Source organism: Strix uralensis, chromosome 3 (genome assembly GCF_047716275.1).
Source record: "Strix uralensis isolate ZFMK-TIS-50842 chromosome 3, bStrUra1, whole genome shotgun sequence".
Taxonomy (NCBI): domain Eukaryota; kingdom Metazoa; phylum Chordata; class Aves; order Strigiformes; family Strigidae; genus Strix; species Strix uralensis.
Genome location: NC_133974.1, coordinates 52,763,689 through 52,781,612, shown reverse-complemented (window position 1 = coordinate 52,781,612; position 17,924 = coordinate 52,763,689). Strand labels below are relative to the sequence as shown.

At 38.6% G+C, this 17,924-nt stretch overlaps 1 protein-coding gene across 3 annotated transcripts in view; it reads left to right on the top strand.

The window, feature by feature from the left end:
* The window catches only part of CDK19 (cyclin dependent kinase 19), a 130,790-nt gene that overhangs the window by 9,227 nt on the left and 103,639 nt on the right, over positions 1-17,924 (top strand). For all 3 annotated transcript variants that reach the window (XM_074862292.1, XM_074862293.1, XM_074862294.1), the window contains exon 2: positions 10,294-10,369. In XM_074862292.1, coding sequence (XP_074718393.1) covers positions 10,294-10,369 — 76 coding nt within the window. The remainder of the gene's footprint in view (positions 1-10,293; positions 10,370-17,924) is intronic.

The following is a 17,924-nucleotide window of genomic DNA, read 5'->3' as shown; positions in this document are numbered from 1 at the left end:
GGGCTTCAGCCTGTGTCTTTGAATGTCCCTATTTCTGAAACAGAGTTCCTGTATGAGTTATTGCCATGTTCTCAAGGGCATTGTAGACTTCAAAGTTAGCTTTATGTTCATACCTTTTGATTAAAAGCAGTCATTGTGTAGGATAACCGGTTGTTCCTTTGCCCAATTCTGTCATGCTCCAAATGAGAAAGAGGTAGACAAATTACCAAATTTAATTTGATCTTCAGTTCAGAACAACCAAAAGACCATTACAAGTTGAATGCCATTTATTCTACCTTTAGCATGATTTCAATGGTGGGAAAAAAATGTCAGCGTAAAACTTTATCCAAGCAATGCTCTTAAGCTACAGAAAGAATGCGAGAGAAGCCTATTCTGACTACGGGAGTAGTCAATTCCCATAAGGGAAGCAGAACATGGTTCATGTTCCCCAGGAACAGATAGGATGGTTGCCAGCTAAAGACCGTGTTTGTTGTTGGGAAGTAGCAAGACTCTCTTAGCAGCTGCATCTGTAACTCTGTGAAATCCTAATTGTCTAACATTGAAGTGAGGAAAAAAATTGAGATGCTGCATTAGCAATGATGATTTTTTTTTTTTTCCATTTCAGGCTGAATTAATTAGACCTCGTGGTGACTTTGTAGAATCTCATTCTGGTCCTTATACCTTCTTGTGAGGGTGTTTTTTCGACGTGGCAGCTTTCCAACTGTAACAAATGTGCTCTGTCTTGCTCTGCCCATACAGAATGTTGGGTCTTGCTTCTTACTCATGATTTGGGTGGCAGCTTTCATTGTAAGGGTGGTAAGCTTTCATGTAGGTCTGGCTATGAGAATTGAAGATTTCACACTAGATCATTTGAGTTGGGAAGTCTGAAAGAAAAGAAGAACAGAAATTGTGCAACAGGCCTCTGATAAATCTGGACTTTCTATATGCTTTAGAGGAAGCATTTGATTGTCATGAGCTAGAAAAGGAAAACTGAGTAACTCTGTTTTTTAGGCCATTGTCCTTCTGATAGGTCTTACATTGAGTCAATACTTTTTTCTTCTGCTAATGCATTATAATGATTTAGAAAAAAATCTGCATTCAGTGTTTCAAACAGGTTCTCACCAAAGAGACCCAAAAGAAATGCAGGCTTCCTATTATTTGGTGATTTTAATAGTAATTTCCCACCTATCAAAGATGCAGCATTTAGCACTACAGAGAAAGAGACCTGAGGCACATTAAGCTGGACTGTGTAGTTACAGTATGTTCTTACACTATGGCTTTAGGAGCTATTACTGAAAACAGACAGCTAATGTTCTTGATGTATATAGTTAGTCACAAACACTCTTCTTATAAGTGATTTTATGAAACAAATGACAGATTCTTTTTTGGCATAGTCTAAAGGACCCTGTGTCTGTGGCCTTGGTACATAATTCACTCCTAAATAAAAGTTTGTTTCCTCTTTATTTCAGAGGTATTTTTCTCCTTGCTGCTTATTTTAAGGTAGCAAATCCTCACATGCAGTATCTTTTCTGGAAGAGAGGTATTTCCTAAATCTATTCACTATCTGTAATCAAGCTATCTATAAAGAAATAAGATCAGGTACAGCTCTCCCCCCTGCTTAAATAATGCAAATGCTGGAAGAAATTACCTGGAGCAGCAGAATAATTTTACAGCTTTCAAGGTTTAATGTGAACACTTCAGTTTTTACCTTTATAAACAGGCTGTCAAGTCTACTTATGCCAATCTGTTATAAAATAAGCCTACTCATATGAAATTCACAGTTCTCAGTCACTCAAGATGTTTTGGAGCCAGTCTAATTTTAGCAATGGCAACAACCTGGTAGGTGGTTGAGGTCTGTGAGTTTTCATCAGTAGATTTTGAGTGAGGGTGGCAGTGACTGAAGTTTCTTACAAATACGAAGTTTTATTATTATAGTGTAAAGGCTAAATTTTAATAAGATTAAGGTTAGTAAGATTTCCAATGGTCTGTTATTACAGAGATCTTAAAAATCAATCTGTGACTGTGAAATAATCTGAAACTGTTGTTAACAGTTAAAAGGCATCTATGCTACAAAGATTTGCTTTTAGTTTTCTGAATTAGAAACTACTGGGCAAAAAGGAAGAGAATATAGTGAGGTTATGTGTAATAGTGCTGGAATAGTTCCAGTCTCCTCATGTTGATATTGAGAGATTTCTATTTCCCCACTCCCAGTCTAGTGAAATTATATGTGTAAAGGAATTTTCTTTTATAACAAAATCTTATCAGTGCTCAGATTCACTGTTTTGTCTTTTTGATCAGCTGTCATCTCATACATAAAGAACACATCATCTATGGTAGGTGAAGATTTTTTTTTTATAGGTATTTAACATCTTTTGTGAGACTCTGCGGAAGCACACAATATAAGGGTGTTGTATTTAATAGCAAATGGCTTTGCATCACTTTAAGAACTTGCCTTGTTCTTTAACATGCACATTTCTTCCTGAGTTCATAGACTGGTTTCCAGAGGAAACAGAAGGCTAGCCATATTGACACTGGCTTTTAGAGGTACATCTGGGGATATTCTATAGATAATAGAACAAAATCTGGGTATAGTTCAATTTCTAATAGGGTACTGTGATAACACTGAGTGTCTATTCGTATCTGATGCCAGTGGTGCTTTTAATATGATCTCTTTTATATGGCTGGAACACGCCAGATTTTTCAGCAGGCTAAGTTCTGTGTAACTGTTCTGCTGCATGTTTCTGATAATGTACGTAATGAAAGTCAGATTTTTTTTTAAAAAAAGGATAATTGTTATAATCAGTTGTTCTATATTTCAATGTCTCTGCAATTTATAAACGTTTATAGTAGACTTAATTTTAGAACACTAATTTCAACAAACAAAAAAGTTCTAATTTTTTGTTTGGAAGTTTTTTTTAAACCAACAAAAAAAATTTTTTTAAAAAAAATCCCAGATTGTTCTAGAAGTCCTGAGTTAGCCTTCTTTCGGGCATGCATTTACGGAAGTACTTGATACTGGCAAGTCTATAAAATTATTGGAAAATGGAGTAGGAAACTACGCTTAGTGTTCAGGAATTTGTTGCATTTTGAGAAGAGTAAGACCTAAAATGACACAAGCTTCTGCCTTTTATTTTTGCTGTGTTCATAAATTCCAGAAGGGCTTCATGTATGAACTTCAAGTCTTGGAGACAGCAGAAGATAAAGAGAAGTGCTGCCTTCTGGTGTTTTTGTATGTATATGCTGAGGTAGCTGGAGTCATCTGGGATGTCTGGAGGAAGACCTAGCAGAGTTTAGTGAGTATTGTCAGGCAGTGACATCAGTGAGCTGTGTAGCATTCAGGTCCTTTTTTGAAATCTGAGATGAGAACGTTGTGAGACAAAAGATTCAGAAATGCAGTATGAAATGTAGCATATTGTTTCCATTCTGAAAAGTGTTTTCCTTGTGTGTAGCTGGATCAGCCTTGGAGATGATCTTTTCATGCTAGCTCTTTTTATAATGCATAGTAGAGACTGTCCTCTTTGGTGTAGGTTTGTTGCCTTGCTCTGACTTTCCAAGTTACTTTTAGATGTTCCAGACAAGATGCAAGCTCAACTTTTAAAGATAGTATAGTCATTGCCTGCTGGGAAGGTTGGCTTCCCACCCTGGCACGGAGAGGAGAGTCCAGGCCCAGGTTTGAGCAGATGAGGTGACATACATGTCTGCTCTTTCTGTATGAGGAGTCCTTTCCTCTTCCCTACACATGTGCGCTTTTCTATTTGCAACACTGAGAAGATTCCCACTAAACCTCTGAGGGATGCATCAGTAGGCAGGCCAACTATACAGTCCACAGACATTAATGAAATGGTAAACCTTTCACTGTAGTGGAATGAGGTGAAAGTCTGCCTAGTTTCATCTATTCTCTTCATGGCCAAAACCAGCCAAATATAACTCAGGTATCCATGTCTTACTGGACTGGGCTGTAGGAACAACCTGTAACTGCTGTGAAGTTTTTTAGCAGAGCAGCAGACAGCTGCCCTTGAAGGTGAAGAAAGACAAATCTTTTAAAGGACTGATGTGGTCATAGATTTCTCTTAAATTTCTGTGTACTATCCTTACTGTTTCACATTTTGAGTTTCTTATGTAGCTCTGAAAATGAACTAATATATATGCATTGAAATTCAGCGTGTGCACTGTTCTCTAGAAATAAATTAAGATCAACCTGTAGATTCCCAGTTTCTGTCATTTGTGGCTGGTTGCTGTGTGGGTGAAAAGGAGTTGGCTGAGCTGCTAACTGGATAAGACTTGATATGGTTTGAGGATAATGATAAAAGAAAATTACTTTCCTAGTCTGTTAAAGAACATGTACTCCAGTGACACCATGTGTGGATTTTTTTTGATCTTGTAATTCTTTTGGGTTAGTGACTATTTCTGTATGCATAAAAAACACTAAAGCATAAGAACTCATCATTTTTTAAGGAAGGATTAGGTCCCTTTTTCCAGTTCATCATAGACGCTTTACTGGTACCATTACCTTTGTAAAGGGCTATGGCCATGTGCTATGTGTAGAGTTAAATCTGAGCAGCCTGCATAAGGTAACCAGTGCTGAATGTGATCAATTTAGTGGCTTTGCTGCCATGTTCCATATACCATGGAGCATTTTCAGTTAACTTCTACGTGCACTTCAGTGTCATGGTTTTGCGTTATCTTGGGGGCTGAAGTTTGTAATCCTTGTTGGTGATCTCCTGATGAGTGATTAACTTTGTGCTGTATGGCAGCAATTAAACAAAGTGATTGGAGCGTACCAAAATACATGTATGAATTCTGTGTTCTGGGCAATACTGTGTTTGAAGGACACTGAACTCCATAGTGTTCCCAGGCTTTGTCCTACAAAGTCACAAATGTTTAAATTCCATTAGTGTTGCTTACGAGGGTGAATTGTTGTTGTTTTTCATTAGGTTTTTCTAGCTAGGTCTTGGGATGTTTTTATGGTGCATTTAATTTGTTTAAGAAAATGTGCACTTTATTATTAATTATATATGATATTGTGTACTTAATTTAAGAAGGGTATTATTATAGAATCACAGAGTCATCAAGGTTGGAAAAGACCTTGTAGATCATCCAGTCCAATCATTAACCTAACATTGACAGTTCCCAACTACACCATATCCCTAAGCACTGTGTCAACCCGACTCTTAAATACCTCCAGGGATGGGGACTCCGCCACCTCCCTGGGCAGCCCATTCCAATGCCCAACAACCCGTTCTGTAAAGAAATGCTTCCTAATATCCAGTCTAAACCTTCCCTGGTGTAATTTGAGGCCATAAAGGCCATGAGGCCATATTAGTATATACTGTAATGTTAATATCTGTATTAACTGATGTAGTAGTCACAGTTGTAGCTTCAGTGTGATTTCATCTTTCAAGCCAGTTCCTTGATGTGGATAATTAATTCTAAAGTTGGAATGTATGTTAAATTATCTGTGAATTCAAGAGGGACCATCATTAAAAGTTTTAAAATTTGAATAATAGGGATAAAACAATAGTTTGAATCATACACAGTTTTCAAATCCTCCTGTTTTTCTTATGGTCTTGGGCAAGTTGTTTCTAGTTTTCCATTGGCTTGTTTGTAAAATAGTTTTTCATATGATAGGAGCACTCTGATGTACAATTGCAGTAGTTAAGACAGTTTAATTCCTTTGAAATGTTTTGATTATTCTAAGTCTTCTGAACTGCACCCTTCTAAAGTGAATTTGGTACTTTCTTCTTTTCAAAGCATTTTGAAAATGGAAACTGAAAGTGTTACCCAGAAGAAGTAGTAATCATATTTTCATTTTTGGCATTGAATACTGCAGTTGGACATAAGCCAGCTCAATAAAAATTTTGGGGGCAAGAGAACAGAATTTTCCTTTGCATGGTACAAATTAGAATGTTAACATTAACCTTACAGATTGCAGAATGGGATTTTGGTGTGGGAGAAAAGCTTAATCTCAAAGACCAAGTTGCAGCCTTACACTGGTACAGATTTTTATAACAGAGGGATGCTCTCAACAGAGGGATGTGAGGACTCTGGCATTTGGATGCTGCCTATGACAGTCTGAAATACAGTCAGGAAGTCTTCAGGATGGGGATATCTCATGTCAGCAGTTTCATTTTTGTAAAATGTTAATCCCTCTTAAAATAGCATGAATTGTAACACTTCTGGAACTAGAAATAATGTTGATTTTAATCTTTACTCCTAGTTTTGGGTAAGGGAACTTGAAGAGTTAAGAAGCCTGGTAGTGGTGCGATGTGATACTCGTTTTGTCAGGCAAATTCTTCTGCATCAATTTTGAAAAGCTTTAATAGAAACTGTTAAGTCACAACCTCTTAAGAAATAGAATTTCCTTTCAGGTCTGTTTTGCTGTGTTTTGTGCTCAGATTCAGTGAGCAGATTGCCACCGTTAGCCTGGGGTGGCTGTTTAATAGAACCTGCTTGATTAAACCTTCGTCTATGCAACTTGCTCCCTGCTCTCAGACAAACCCCCATGCAGCAGGACCTTCAAGTTAGTTGGCCTGCTCCCAAGCGTATTTCTGTGGACCAATTGAGAATGATTACGGACAAAGACATCGCTTCTGCTTGGCTATCCCTAGGCCTTTTGCCTCATACCAGAGCTGTGTAGTTTGTTGTTGTTGGGGTTTGGTTTTTAAACTTAATCATGGTTGTTCCACACTCTAGTGAAAAATGTACTGATATAGAATCTGTCAGAAGAGGATTTATGAAAACTTTCCTGCTGTATAATTCTGTACAAGTTCTTGAAATGTCTTCAGAGTTCACTAGAGTGTGTCTATATATTCATCATGAAATAGAAATACTTCCCCCCTGCCTCAGGTGTTTCGTAAGAGCATAGGTCTTTAGGGAGTTGAACAGTATACTTACCAATCACACACACCATTTGACATTATTTATTGAATTCTTACAAGTGGGGAAATAGCTAATAAAGTACCTATTTTTTTTCTTCAGTCATTTAATACCATTTTATTGAGTAACCAGAATTGTGTATTTCATCAGATTGCATTGACTGCCTTGGTTTTAAATATATTTCTTTCTTTCTCAAATTACCTTGAGATTACTATTAGATGGGAAATATTATTAGTTAAAATACCACTTGGTGGAGATCTTTTGGGAAGTGTTTTAAACAGCTGTTATGTTTGCATAATAAGAACAGTTAACTTTGGAAAAGTATTCATATAGACTTGTATTTCTGCCAAAGCATGTAAATGGTATTTATGTATTTAAAGGAGGCTGTGTTTATGAGTCTGAATCTGTTGGTAAAAAATAATATTTTTTGAGATCTAGCATATGGTATCTTTGGAGTTATTTATCCTTGATACCCATTTATTTTAGGTAAGTATTTCATTATCCCCATTTTTGCTAAATGTTCACAAAACCCAATGTCCTAGAAGCTCAGTAAGATTACCTTCTTTTCCCACATGATCTAATACCTTAATTTGTTGGGTTGTTTATTTTTTTTTAAGCATCTTTCATAATTTCTCATTTATATTTTAAAATCCTATGCAGAGTGGCTGGCTATTAAGCTCAGAGTAGCAGTGGTGTTAAGCAATGCTGTTGAAGGCCATGTGTGCCAAACAGCGTGCCTGGTCTCTGCAGTGACCTTCGATCTGTGAAGGTCTGAGTAACTGAATGCAATGCTTGCATCTGTAGGACTAGTTCAAGGGTAGCCGTATCAGCGGGGTGGTGTGCCTGGTTAAGTAGACATGCCAAAAGAAGGGTGTGCTGCAGTGCTGTAGGGACTACATTGTTTTGGGATTCAAGCTGATATATGTGCATGGGATTGTTCTGTACCGTGTAGTTTAAACATGACTGTAGTTTAAAAGCTATGACCAATTTTAAACATCCAGAGTTGGTTTTGGTTCTCCAGACAATACAATATTGTCTTCACAGTCTTAGTAAATGATCTGAGTTATGGAGTTAATACTTTGCAGTTTATGTAAATCTCTGCATAGATAGCAGAACCGTGTATGAGAGCAGATGGGCATTTATTATTTACTCTTTAAAATTTGGACTAATTAATGAAATCAAAAGCAATTTCTGTGAGATAAGGTATGAGCATATTACCTGTGAAGTTACACATTTCTTGGTTCTGCATCTTGAGCAGTGTTCTTGTAAATGACTAATTCATGAAAATAAAGGGCTGCTCAGTGGGGAGCAAAGAAGGAATCTGAATTGTCCTGTCAGTAGATCCTGGTGAATCCTTCTGCTTAGGAAACAGACATGTCCACCTCTGAAGTTATTCCTGAAAGTGTACTTGGTGAACAGCTCTTAGGAGCTGTTAATGCAGTATTTAGCCTAATTTTAGTAATGGTAACTTCTTAGGCTTTAGCCCTTGAAAAGTTTTGGGTGTTCTTGCTCTCCCCCCACCATGTACAGAGTCAGAAGCTTTATGTTTAAAATACTGTGATATGAGGCTATTTCATTTTAATAGCATAGAGGAATAAAAGTTTGTTTTACAAGAGGAGGGTCCAATCTTGTTATGTTCATTTGTCATGTGTGTTGGTTGTTAAGATTTGCATCTAAGTATCTGAATAGGTGAATATTTTGGGGGTATTTGCAAGGCATGATGTAAGTTGTTGTCCTTCCCATTTCTGCACAGAAAATCTGTGCAGAATGAGAATGTACTTCTCTCTTTGGCAGTTCCAGAATAATTTAGGTCACCTCAAAGAAACCCGTTCCTTTAGTTTCAGCTGCAGAAGGATCTTCTGTTACTCCAAACCTATCTGGAGAAAGAGGCCCTTCAAGCCTGTAGCCTCATATGCTTGATCTTGCTGTCTTAGAGATCAATGCTGCACCAAATCCCAAACACATCGAAACACCCTGCTTGAAATAAAGCAGATTGTAATTCCATTACAACTGAATTTCTGTTTTTTAATTTGGAAGGAGTATCTCTTCAAAGATTTCCAAAAATTTCATGTAAGTGCTTGTTTGAGAGAGGAATAACAACTATTTCTGAGTTAAGGTGCAGCACCAGAACTTGGGTTTCCCAGTTGGAACAGCTGCTGACTGACTCCTACTTCAAAGGTGGATTTACTTTTTGCAAAACTTGCAGTGCACTGAGTTCTCATGTGTAGTCAGAATACATGTGGAATTTTTCTTGTTATATTTTTGCTTCAAAAAACGTAGTGCAAAATGGAAGCCAAGCACAATGATAACTATAGATATGCATTGTGAGTTTAGCTGCTACTGCAAATTACTGAGAATAATGATCACCTATAGTTACTAGTATGTGTAGGCAGTTACAATTTCTAGTCAATTTCACCCTCTCCCCACATTCCTCTACTCAGCTACTTCTCATCCCATGACTTTCAGAGATGGGGGTCTGAAAGAGAGTGGGAAAGAGGCTGGAGTTGGGCAGGACACAGGCCTGGAGTTAAAAGCCAGAGAGGCTGAAATGAATTCACGTTATTTTTTTCAGCGTAGCAAAACAAAATGTTTTGGGACTGGAAGAAGGGGAAACTGAAGTCTACCAGAAATGCCATAGGGAATTTGGATGGGGGCCTGTGGGTTTTTGAATTGTAATTGGTGAGTCTGCAGAAGTTCATCAGCACTGTGGGTATCAGTGCTTATCAACATCTATCAATGGTAGCCAGATCCTGCACAACCTTATTGTAGGCAGTAAGCTGGTTATGTTGTATTGTCAGGGCTCTGAGATACTACTTCATTATGTTGTGTCGGTCTTCCCTCTAGATTGCTTCAAACCGTGATTATTTAAAAGTGTAGTACTGTGTTCGGGCTGAACATTTTCACGTTCTCTGGCTTTGTACTTCAGAGCACACAGTTTCATATGCTGTGTAGGGGTCTGTCAGTAGCCAGCACTAATTAGAAATATAATTAGTTAAATAGTATTTCAGAAGTAAAAGTGGATTGACAGTGGCTCATAAAATAAAGTAAAATGTGGTTTCTAGGTATTTCTAGGAGAGTTTTCCAGGCATGAGATATGACTGTGTGGCTCTTTCATGGTAGTAGACGGTATCCTGGAATTTCAGGAAAAGTGTCCTCCAAAAGTCTCTGTAGACATATTTGCAGTTATCTGTATGGTTTCAGAGAGAAATGGACATAGGATAATAAAGTTTCTTTATGCAGGAGTTTTTGTTTGGAATTTTTGAAGTATGTGTTAAAAGGAAACTTGCTTCTAAGTGTAATTTCTGTATAAAAACAGATTGGCTTTTCAGCTTCTTGATCCAGACCAAATTAGAATAAATCATTATACTTGTATGGATTGGTGTAGTATAAGTGAGAGCTAAAAATGTTCCTCTCTGTTTTGTTTTTTTTTGTGTACAGAAAAGATGAGAAGGAATATGCACTGAAGCAAATTGAAGGTACAGGGATATCCATGTCGGCCTGTAGAGAGATTGCAGTAAGTGTACATCAATGAAAGTATTTTTACTGGCGTTATTATTCAACAGATTTTATTTTCTCTGAATTAATTAACGTAAAGATTATTTAAATGTTTTCTTTAAACTATGGAAGCATGAAGGTTATTCAAACATGAGCTTTTCTTAAAATGCTTTCTAAATATTTTTTTTTTTCAGTGGAAAGAGGTGCTCTTGCTAGGTAATAGCAGTGCCTCTTTCTGATATGATTTTATTTTATCTGCTTGTATGTGTTGAGAGGGAAATACATATGAACTATTTAATGAAGATTTATATTAAAAAGGGATGTTTTTAAAATGACTTGAAGGAAAAAGGTTCTGAAAGATTACAACTACCATTACAAGTCTGCTTGCTAATAATGTATTTTATTTTGAACTGATGATAGCTTACTCTTTAGTACCTGAGAACAGTTTGTTGTCCTCATTCCTTATTTGTTTTGATAAGTATAGAAAAATTTCATAGCAAATAAAAAAACTAGCTTTATTTTTTATTAAATTTTATTACTTTTATTACATGTGTCTGCAGGAAAAAATGGATTCAGAAATTACACACTTCTAAGCATAGTAGTGTCCCATCTTTCCTTCAAAGCTGATAAAAAACAAAATAGGTGCTTGTATATGAAAGTAGAATTTGATATTTAAATGTTCATTTTACAATTGAAAATGTGCATTACTGTCAAAGTGCTGGGTAGCAAGTAAAATTTTGTAATGCAAGAAATTCTTGCATTGCAAAAGAAGTACACTTCCTTAATTAAATATTTACCTTGTTTTAATGCTGTCACTATGCTGAGGGCTGTTGAAATGTGTGTTAGGATTGTGCCTAAAGCTTTTTATAATCTAGTAGTGTTGCATTGAAATACAGCATTCAAGTGTGCAATGCAATGTGAGGCATTAGAAACTCATGTTCATGAACTGAGCAAACCACTGTATTGTGTTTGGTGCCCACGGTAATTCTGTATGAAGAGACTTAGCAGATAAAACTACTATCCTTTTAAAGTGATTGTCACTGTAAGGTCAAGGTCACTCAGGGATTTGAGAGGTGGCTGCATTGCTGTCAGTCACTTTACACAGAATCTACCTAGTGACCTTCTTGCTAATATTTCTGCCTTTGGAGGAGATAAGAAATCCTTTTTTAACATCAGTACTAGATTATATTCTTCTTACTACAAAGTCGGTTTTGACAGCATTGAGGGGTTTTTTTGTTTCTTTGATTCTTGTCCTTTGTTTTAAATTGTACTACTGTGGAGATGATGCGTGGAATAGTCCGAAGGAGACTTTCCTGTTGTTGCGATAGCACTGTGATATGGAGCTGGTTCTGTCATACCTGGACACAATATCATGAAGAAGTAGAGAGAGTCAAATTGTTTTTTTCCTCTGATAATACATTCCCATTTCAGTCTGGATTTTTTTTTTAACTTAAACTTTTTTTTTTCATTGATGAAGCTTTGTGCAAAGCTCAGTAAAACTTGGGAAACTTCACAACTACTGTGTAAATTGCTTGAATCCTCTCAGTGGTTCTTCCTGTAATTCTTCCTTGAATGATTTTTTTACTCTTCTTCAGACTTCATTGCAAAACTCTGTAACCTGAGATAATGTAGTAAATCACTGTTTGCTTCAGTGAAATTTCAGGTTGTTCAAATATTAGAAATGTGAGAAAGATAAAGGTGAAATAGTTGAAAAAGAAAAATGAACTTTTTGCCATACAGAAGTAAGCAGAATCAAGTGCATTTTTCATATGGAGAAGCAGACTTAGAATTAATGCATTAGTAGTTAATCTTGTATTTAAAGGCTTAGATAGGTAACAAAGAGAATAATGTTTACTGATTAAATAAAAATTACCAGCCTGGAAAGAGACCATGTTAAAATGTCATGAGTAGTTCTTCCGACATTTAAACAGCCCCCTCCACCACCACCACCCCCAACACCGGAAAACCCCATATTTTGTGGAAGCTGAGAAAATGAAAGAAGCACCAGTGTGCGTGGTTCTGCGCGTTCAGAATATTTTCATAATTCTGTAACCTGAAGGCACTTGACAGTGTGGCCAAGAAATATATTGCTGAACTAAAAGGCACTCGGTTTTGCAATCCAAGACCATTTTGTGTGTAGTATTGCCTAGACACTCAGAATAAGATCTACTGGCTAACTTTCCGTAAGAGAAGGCAGACGACTCCTCTTTTCTGATGTTACAGATCAAGTTGGTCTGTCTTTGCTTAGGACTTTGAAAAACATAAAGCCTCTTCTACGGCTATTAATATGAGCTTTTCCTGGAAGAAGGCTTATGTCAGCAAAAACACCATATAGGCAGTGGCTCTTGGGGCAAGTGATGGTTGCTTATGTTCAACTGTAGGGTGATAGCTGCTGAAGGAGTCCATATTTCAGCCAATTCTGTTGCATTGAATATGAAAATACTAGAGGGGATTCTTATATGTTAAAGAATTGGGGGGGGAAGCAGCTAATTTCTTCCCTATAACTCAAGTCTATTCTGAAGATAACTGAAATGCCAACTATTTCAGTGTTCTTGTAACGAGACAGATTACTGCTTGGCTTAAGCAACAGCATTTTGGAAGAGTAGAGCTGTAAAATAATGAATGAGAATTATGAAATACAGAGTTTTCATTTTTACATGATTAGTTAATGAATGTGACACCTGTTTCAGCTCAAGACTTGTATTAGCTTATTTTGGAACCAGTGACAGATGAAATGTTTTCCTTATTGCTTGAACATCAAGGTGGGGTTACTAATTCCTTTTGTAACATGGGCAAAATAAGTTTCCTGAATTCCTAGAGTTATTTATAGACAAAGTGACTCTAGGAATTTGATAATATAGTTTGCACTGTAGAAGATGGAAGAGAAAATACATTTTTAGACATTAAGACCTCAAGGAAACTCTGGTCCTTTCCATTCAGAGGTGGAACATCAGAGCATATTCATTGCAAGGTAGTTTGAAGATACATTGGAAGGCTGTGCGACAAAAGAGCGTGTGGTTATGCTACTGGGTGTTAGGCTGTGTAGCTAGATTTCTTGATGCAGGAGGAACTTTCCTGTATCCTTTGATTTGACAGAAGGAAACTAAAGAGTTGAATGTAATCAAGTGTAGAGATAGACAAGCATAATAAACTGGATTTATAAATAATCCAATGCAAGTTTTGCAAAAAGTTTTTCTTCATTATGCTGAAAAGGTAACAAGTGCTTTTTTTATGGAAAGGAATACTTTTATTCAATTCTGCTGTCTTTGTGTTTTACTTTTTGCTCCTTACCTTATCTAAGTAGGTTTCTTAGAAGGACAAGTGGATACAGAAGAAACAGACCAGAGGGGTATTATTTGTTAAGGCTGTTTTTTCCTGTGGAGTATCTTGGCCATCATCTGTTAAGAACCAATAGCTATAACTTCAAAAGTCTGCAAACAGCTAATGGTAATGGAATTTTGTATTCAAAAAAGCACCAGGGTAATACAACTTTATCTGAGATTTCTTGTCCAAAAGGCTTTACTTCCTATGAGAGGATTATGCTGGTTACTTCAAGTACTTTGCTTTCCACAGTGAAGAAACTATAAACTTCTAATTGTGGATTTTGGGAAAAACTAATTCAGAGAAAAGAAAAATATGAGCCTTTTCTTAATCAGTGCCATTCACTGGCTACTTTCAAAATTATCTGGATATGTAGCCTGTCCCGTAGCATGGAAGAATATTAGTGCAATTGTTCGTGATACATAAAGTTTGCTAACGGTGTAAGAAAAGTACAATCTCATTGTATTAATAAAAGGAGAGCAGGAGAAGGCAGTATAATGTCTTTGCTTGAATTTCATTTTTTTATTCAGAGGAAGAAACTAATTTGGTGCCTGATTTGGACAGCAGATTTTAGGCTTATGCTGCTGGACCACAAACTGTTCATAGCTATCTCCAGTGGAACTTACTTTAGTGGCTAAGTCGTTTCCAAAATTTGTGGTTATCTGTTGCTTTTCACATGAGGAATTGCAGAAAGGCTGAATGGTAGTAGTAATCTGGAAGTCCTCAGAAAAATTGCAGTCTTGAACAACTTGGGGATTTACAATAAGATTATTGTTACTGGCTTATTTAGCTGAGATGGTGGAGTTTAGGATCCTAAGTGGAGGGAGCATGTCAAAAAGCAGGATCACATCCTGCACTTTAGGAGAGCAGACTTCAACTTCTTCAGATACCTGATTGGAAGAATCCTATGAGATACAACCCTGGAGACCTCACTGATATTCAAGTATCACCTTGTCTGAGCCCAAGAAGTTCCATCCCAACAAATAGGAAAGCAGGCGAGGGCAGCGGGAGGCCTGTCTGGATGAACAAGGAGGTCCTTATTGAACTCAGACATAAAAAAAAAATATGAGTTGGAAGCAGGGATTCGTAACAAGAGGAGTATAGAGTTGCTGTTTGATCTTGCAGGAATAGGGGTTAGGAAAGCCAAGGCTGACCTGGAGTTGAGTCTGGCAAGGGACCTCAATGGCAACAAGAAAGGATTCTACAAGTACAGGCTGGAGCAATGGGCTAAGGCCAACTGGATGAGTTTCAATAAGGCCAAATGCTGCACTTGGGCCACAACAACCCCCAGCAGCACTACAGGCTTGGGGAGTAGTGGCTGGAGAGCTGACAGTCAGAGAGGGACCTGGGGGTGTTGATTGACAGCCGGCTGAACATGAGCCAGCAGTGTGCCCAGGTGGCCAAGAAGGCCAATGGTATCCTGGCTTATAGCAGAAATAGCCTGGCCAGCAGGGACAGGGAAGTGATCTTACCCTTGTACTCGGCACTGGTGAGGCTGCACCTCGATGACTGTGTTCAGTTTTGGGCCCCTCACTACAAAAAGGACATTGAATTACTCGAGCGTGTCCAGAGAAGGGCAACGAAGCTGGTGAAGGGTCTGGAGCACATGTCCTGCGAGGAGCTGCTGAGGGAACTGGGGTTGTTTAGTCTGGAGAAGAGGAGGCTGAGGGGAGACCTCATCGCCCTCTACAACTACCTGAAAGGAGGTTGCAGAGAGCTGGGGATGAGCCTCTTTAACCAAGTAATAAGCAATAGGACAAGAGGTAATGGCCTCAAGTGGTGCCAGGGAAGGTTTAGACTAGATATTTGGAAGCATTTCTTTACAGAACAGGTAGTCAGGCGTTGGAATGGGCTGCCCAGGGCAGTGGTGGAGTCCCCATCCCTGGAGGTGTTTAAGAGTAGAGTCAACATAGCGCTTAGGGATATGGTGTAGTTGGGAACTGTCAATGTTAGGTTAATGGTTGGACCTTCAATGGATCTTCAAGGTCTTTTCCAACCTAGACGATTCTGTGATTCTGTGATACATAAACAGCAAAAGGAAGACTAAGGGAAACATGAGCCTGCTGCTAAATGGGAACAAATTACATGGCAAAGGCTGAGGTGCTTAACATTTTGCCTCAGTCTTTCTTGGTAAGACCAGCCTTCAGGAATCTCATGTTCCTGAGACCAGAGGGAAAGTCAGGCATGGAAGACTTACCTTTGGAGGAGGACCAGGTTAGGGAGCACTCAAACTTGGACATACATTAGTTTGTGGTGCCTGATGGGTTGCACCCACAAGTGCTGACGGAGTTGCTTGCATGTCATTTATGAGACCACTCCCTTTGAAAGATCTTGGTAATTGGAAGAGGTTCCTGAGGAATGGAAGAGAGCAAATGTCACTCCTCTTCCCAGGAAGGAGGATCAGGGGAACTACAGGTTGGTCAGCCACACCTCAGTTGCTGGGAGGGTGATGAAGAAAATCCTCCTGAAAACCATTTCCAAACACATGAAGGACAAGAAGGTGATTGGGGGTAGTCAGCGTGGATTTACAAAGGGGAAATCATCCTTAACCAACCTGATAGTCTTCTACTATGAGATGAATGGCTTGGTGAATGAGGTGAATGCTGTAGATGCTGTTTGTCTTGACTTTATTAAGGCTTTTGACACTGTGTCCCATAACATTCTCACAGACAAGATAACAAAGTACAGGTTAGATAAGTGGAAAGTGAGGTGGATTGAAAACTGGCTGAACAGCTGGGCCCAGAGGGTTGTGATTGGTGGCACAAAGTCCAGTTGGAGACAACTCACTAGTGGTGTAACCCAGAGGTTGATAGTGGGGCTGATACTGTTCAATATCTTCACCAACGAACTGGGTGCTGGGACAGACTCCGTCCTCAGCAAGTTTGCGGTCGATACAAAACTGTGAGACATGGCTGATACACCAGATGGTTGTGCTGCTGTTCAGAGGGACCTCAACAGGCTGGAGAAATAGGCCGAGAGCAATCTCATGAAGTTCAAAAAAGGGAAATGCAAAGTCCCACATCTGGGATGGAATAACCTCAGGCACCAATACATGCAGGGAGCTGACTTGCTGTAAAATGACTGCAGAGAGGGCCCTGAGGACCCTGGTGGACAGCAGGCTAAGTGTGAGCCAACAATGCACCCTCAGGGCAAAGACAGCAGCAGCCTGGGCTGCATTAGGCAGAGCATTGCCAGCAAGTCAAGGGAGGTGATCCTTCCTCTCTAATTTGGTACTGGTGAGGCCATAGGTGGAGTGCTGGGTCCAGTGCTGGGCTCCCCAGTGCAAGGGAGACATGGAGCAACTGGAGTGAGCCCAGTGCAGGGCCATAAAGATGGTGAAGGGACTGGAGCATCTGACATATCGAGGAGAGGCTAAGAGAGCTGGGACTGTTTAGCCTGGAGAGCAGAAGGCTTGGGGGATCTTACCAATATATGTAAATACCTGACAGGAGGGAATGAAAAAGTGGGAACCAGACTCTTCTCGGTGGTGCCCAGTGACAGGAAAAGAGGCAGCAGGCATGCATTGAAATATATGAAATTCCATCTGAATACAAAAAGATACTCCTTTACTGTGAGGGTGACCGAGCCCTGGAACAGATTACCCAAAGAGGTTGTGAATTTTCCATCTGTGGAGATGCTCAGAGCTTGACTGGATGCAGTTGTGGGCAGCTTGCTCTACCTGACCGTGCTTGAGCAGGGAGGTTGGACTAGATTTCAAGAGGTCCCTTCCAACCTGGAAGATTCTGTGATTCTGTGAAACAATCTTGTAGTATTTCTGTCTATTTAGTAGAAATAGAGCCATGCCTTTCAGATGTATTTCTAGTAAGCAGATAAATGTTCTGTACTAATAAAATAGTAATATATACTACTTGGCAGTGAAATACAATGAAGAAACATTGGTTTGCTAAATTTCAGCAAAAGCTGCAAGTCCCTCTTGTATCCTGAGTTGCTCTTCTGAGGTTTCTGACTGGTCACTGAAATTAGGTATCTTACGCAAAATTCTTGGAAAATTTTTGAAGGGTCTGAACTTTATTCCCAAATTCTTTTTTTGGGTCTGTTTGTCACCAAAACACATGTTTAATCTAGTACTTAGAACAGTTCCCTGATATGAGTTGCACATATTTTCAAAAAATTCAGTGACAAATGAAAAATAAGTTCAGTGTTTTTAGTGTATTCTAGTTGATCTCTTACTGAGACAGTTCCATGTAAGTATATTACAGTAGTAGAAATGTCCTAGAAACCAGTGAAGTATT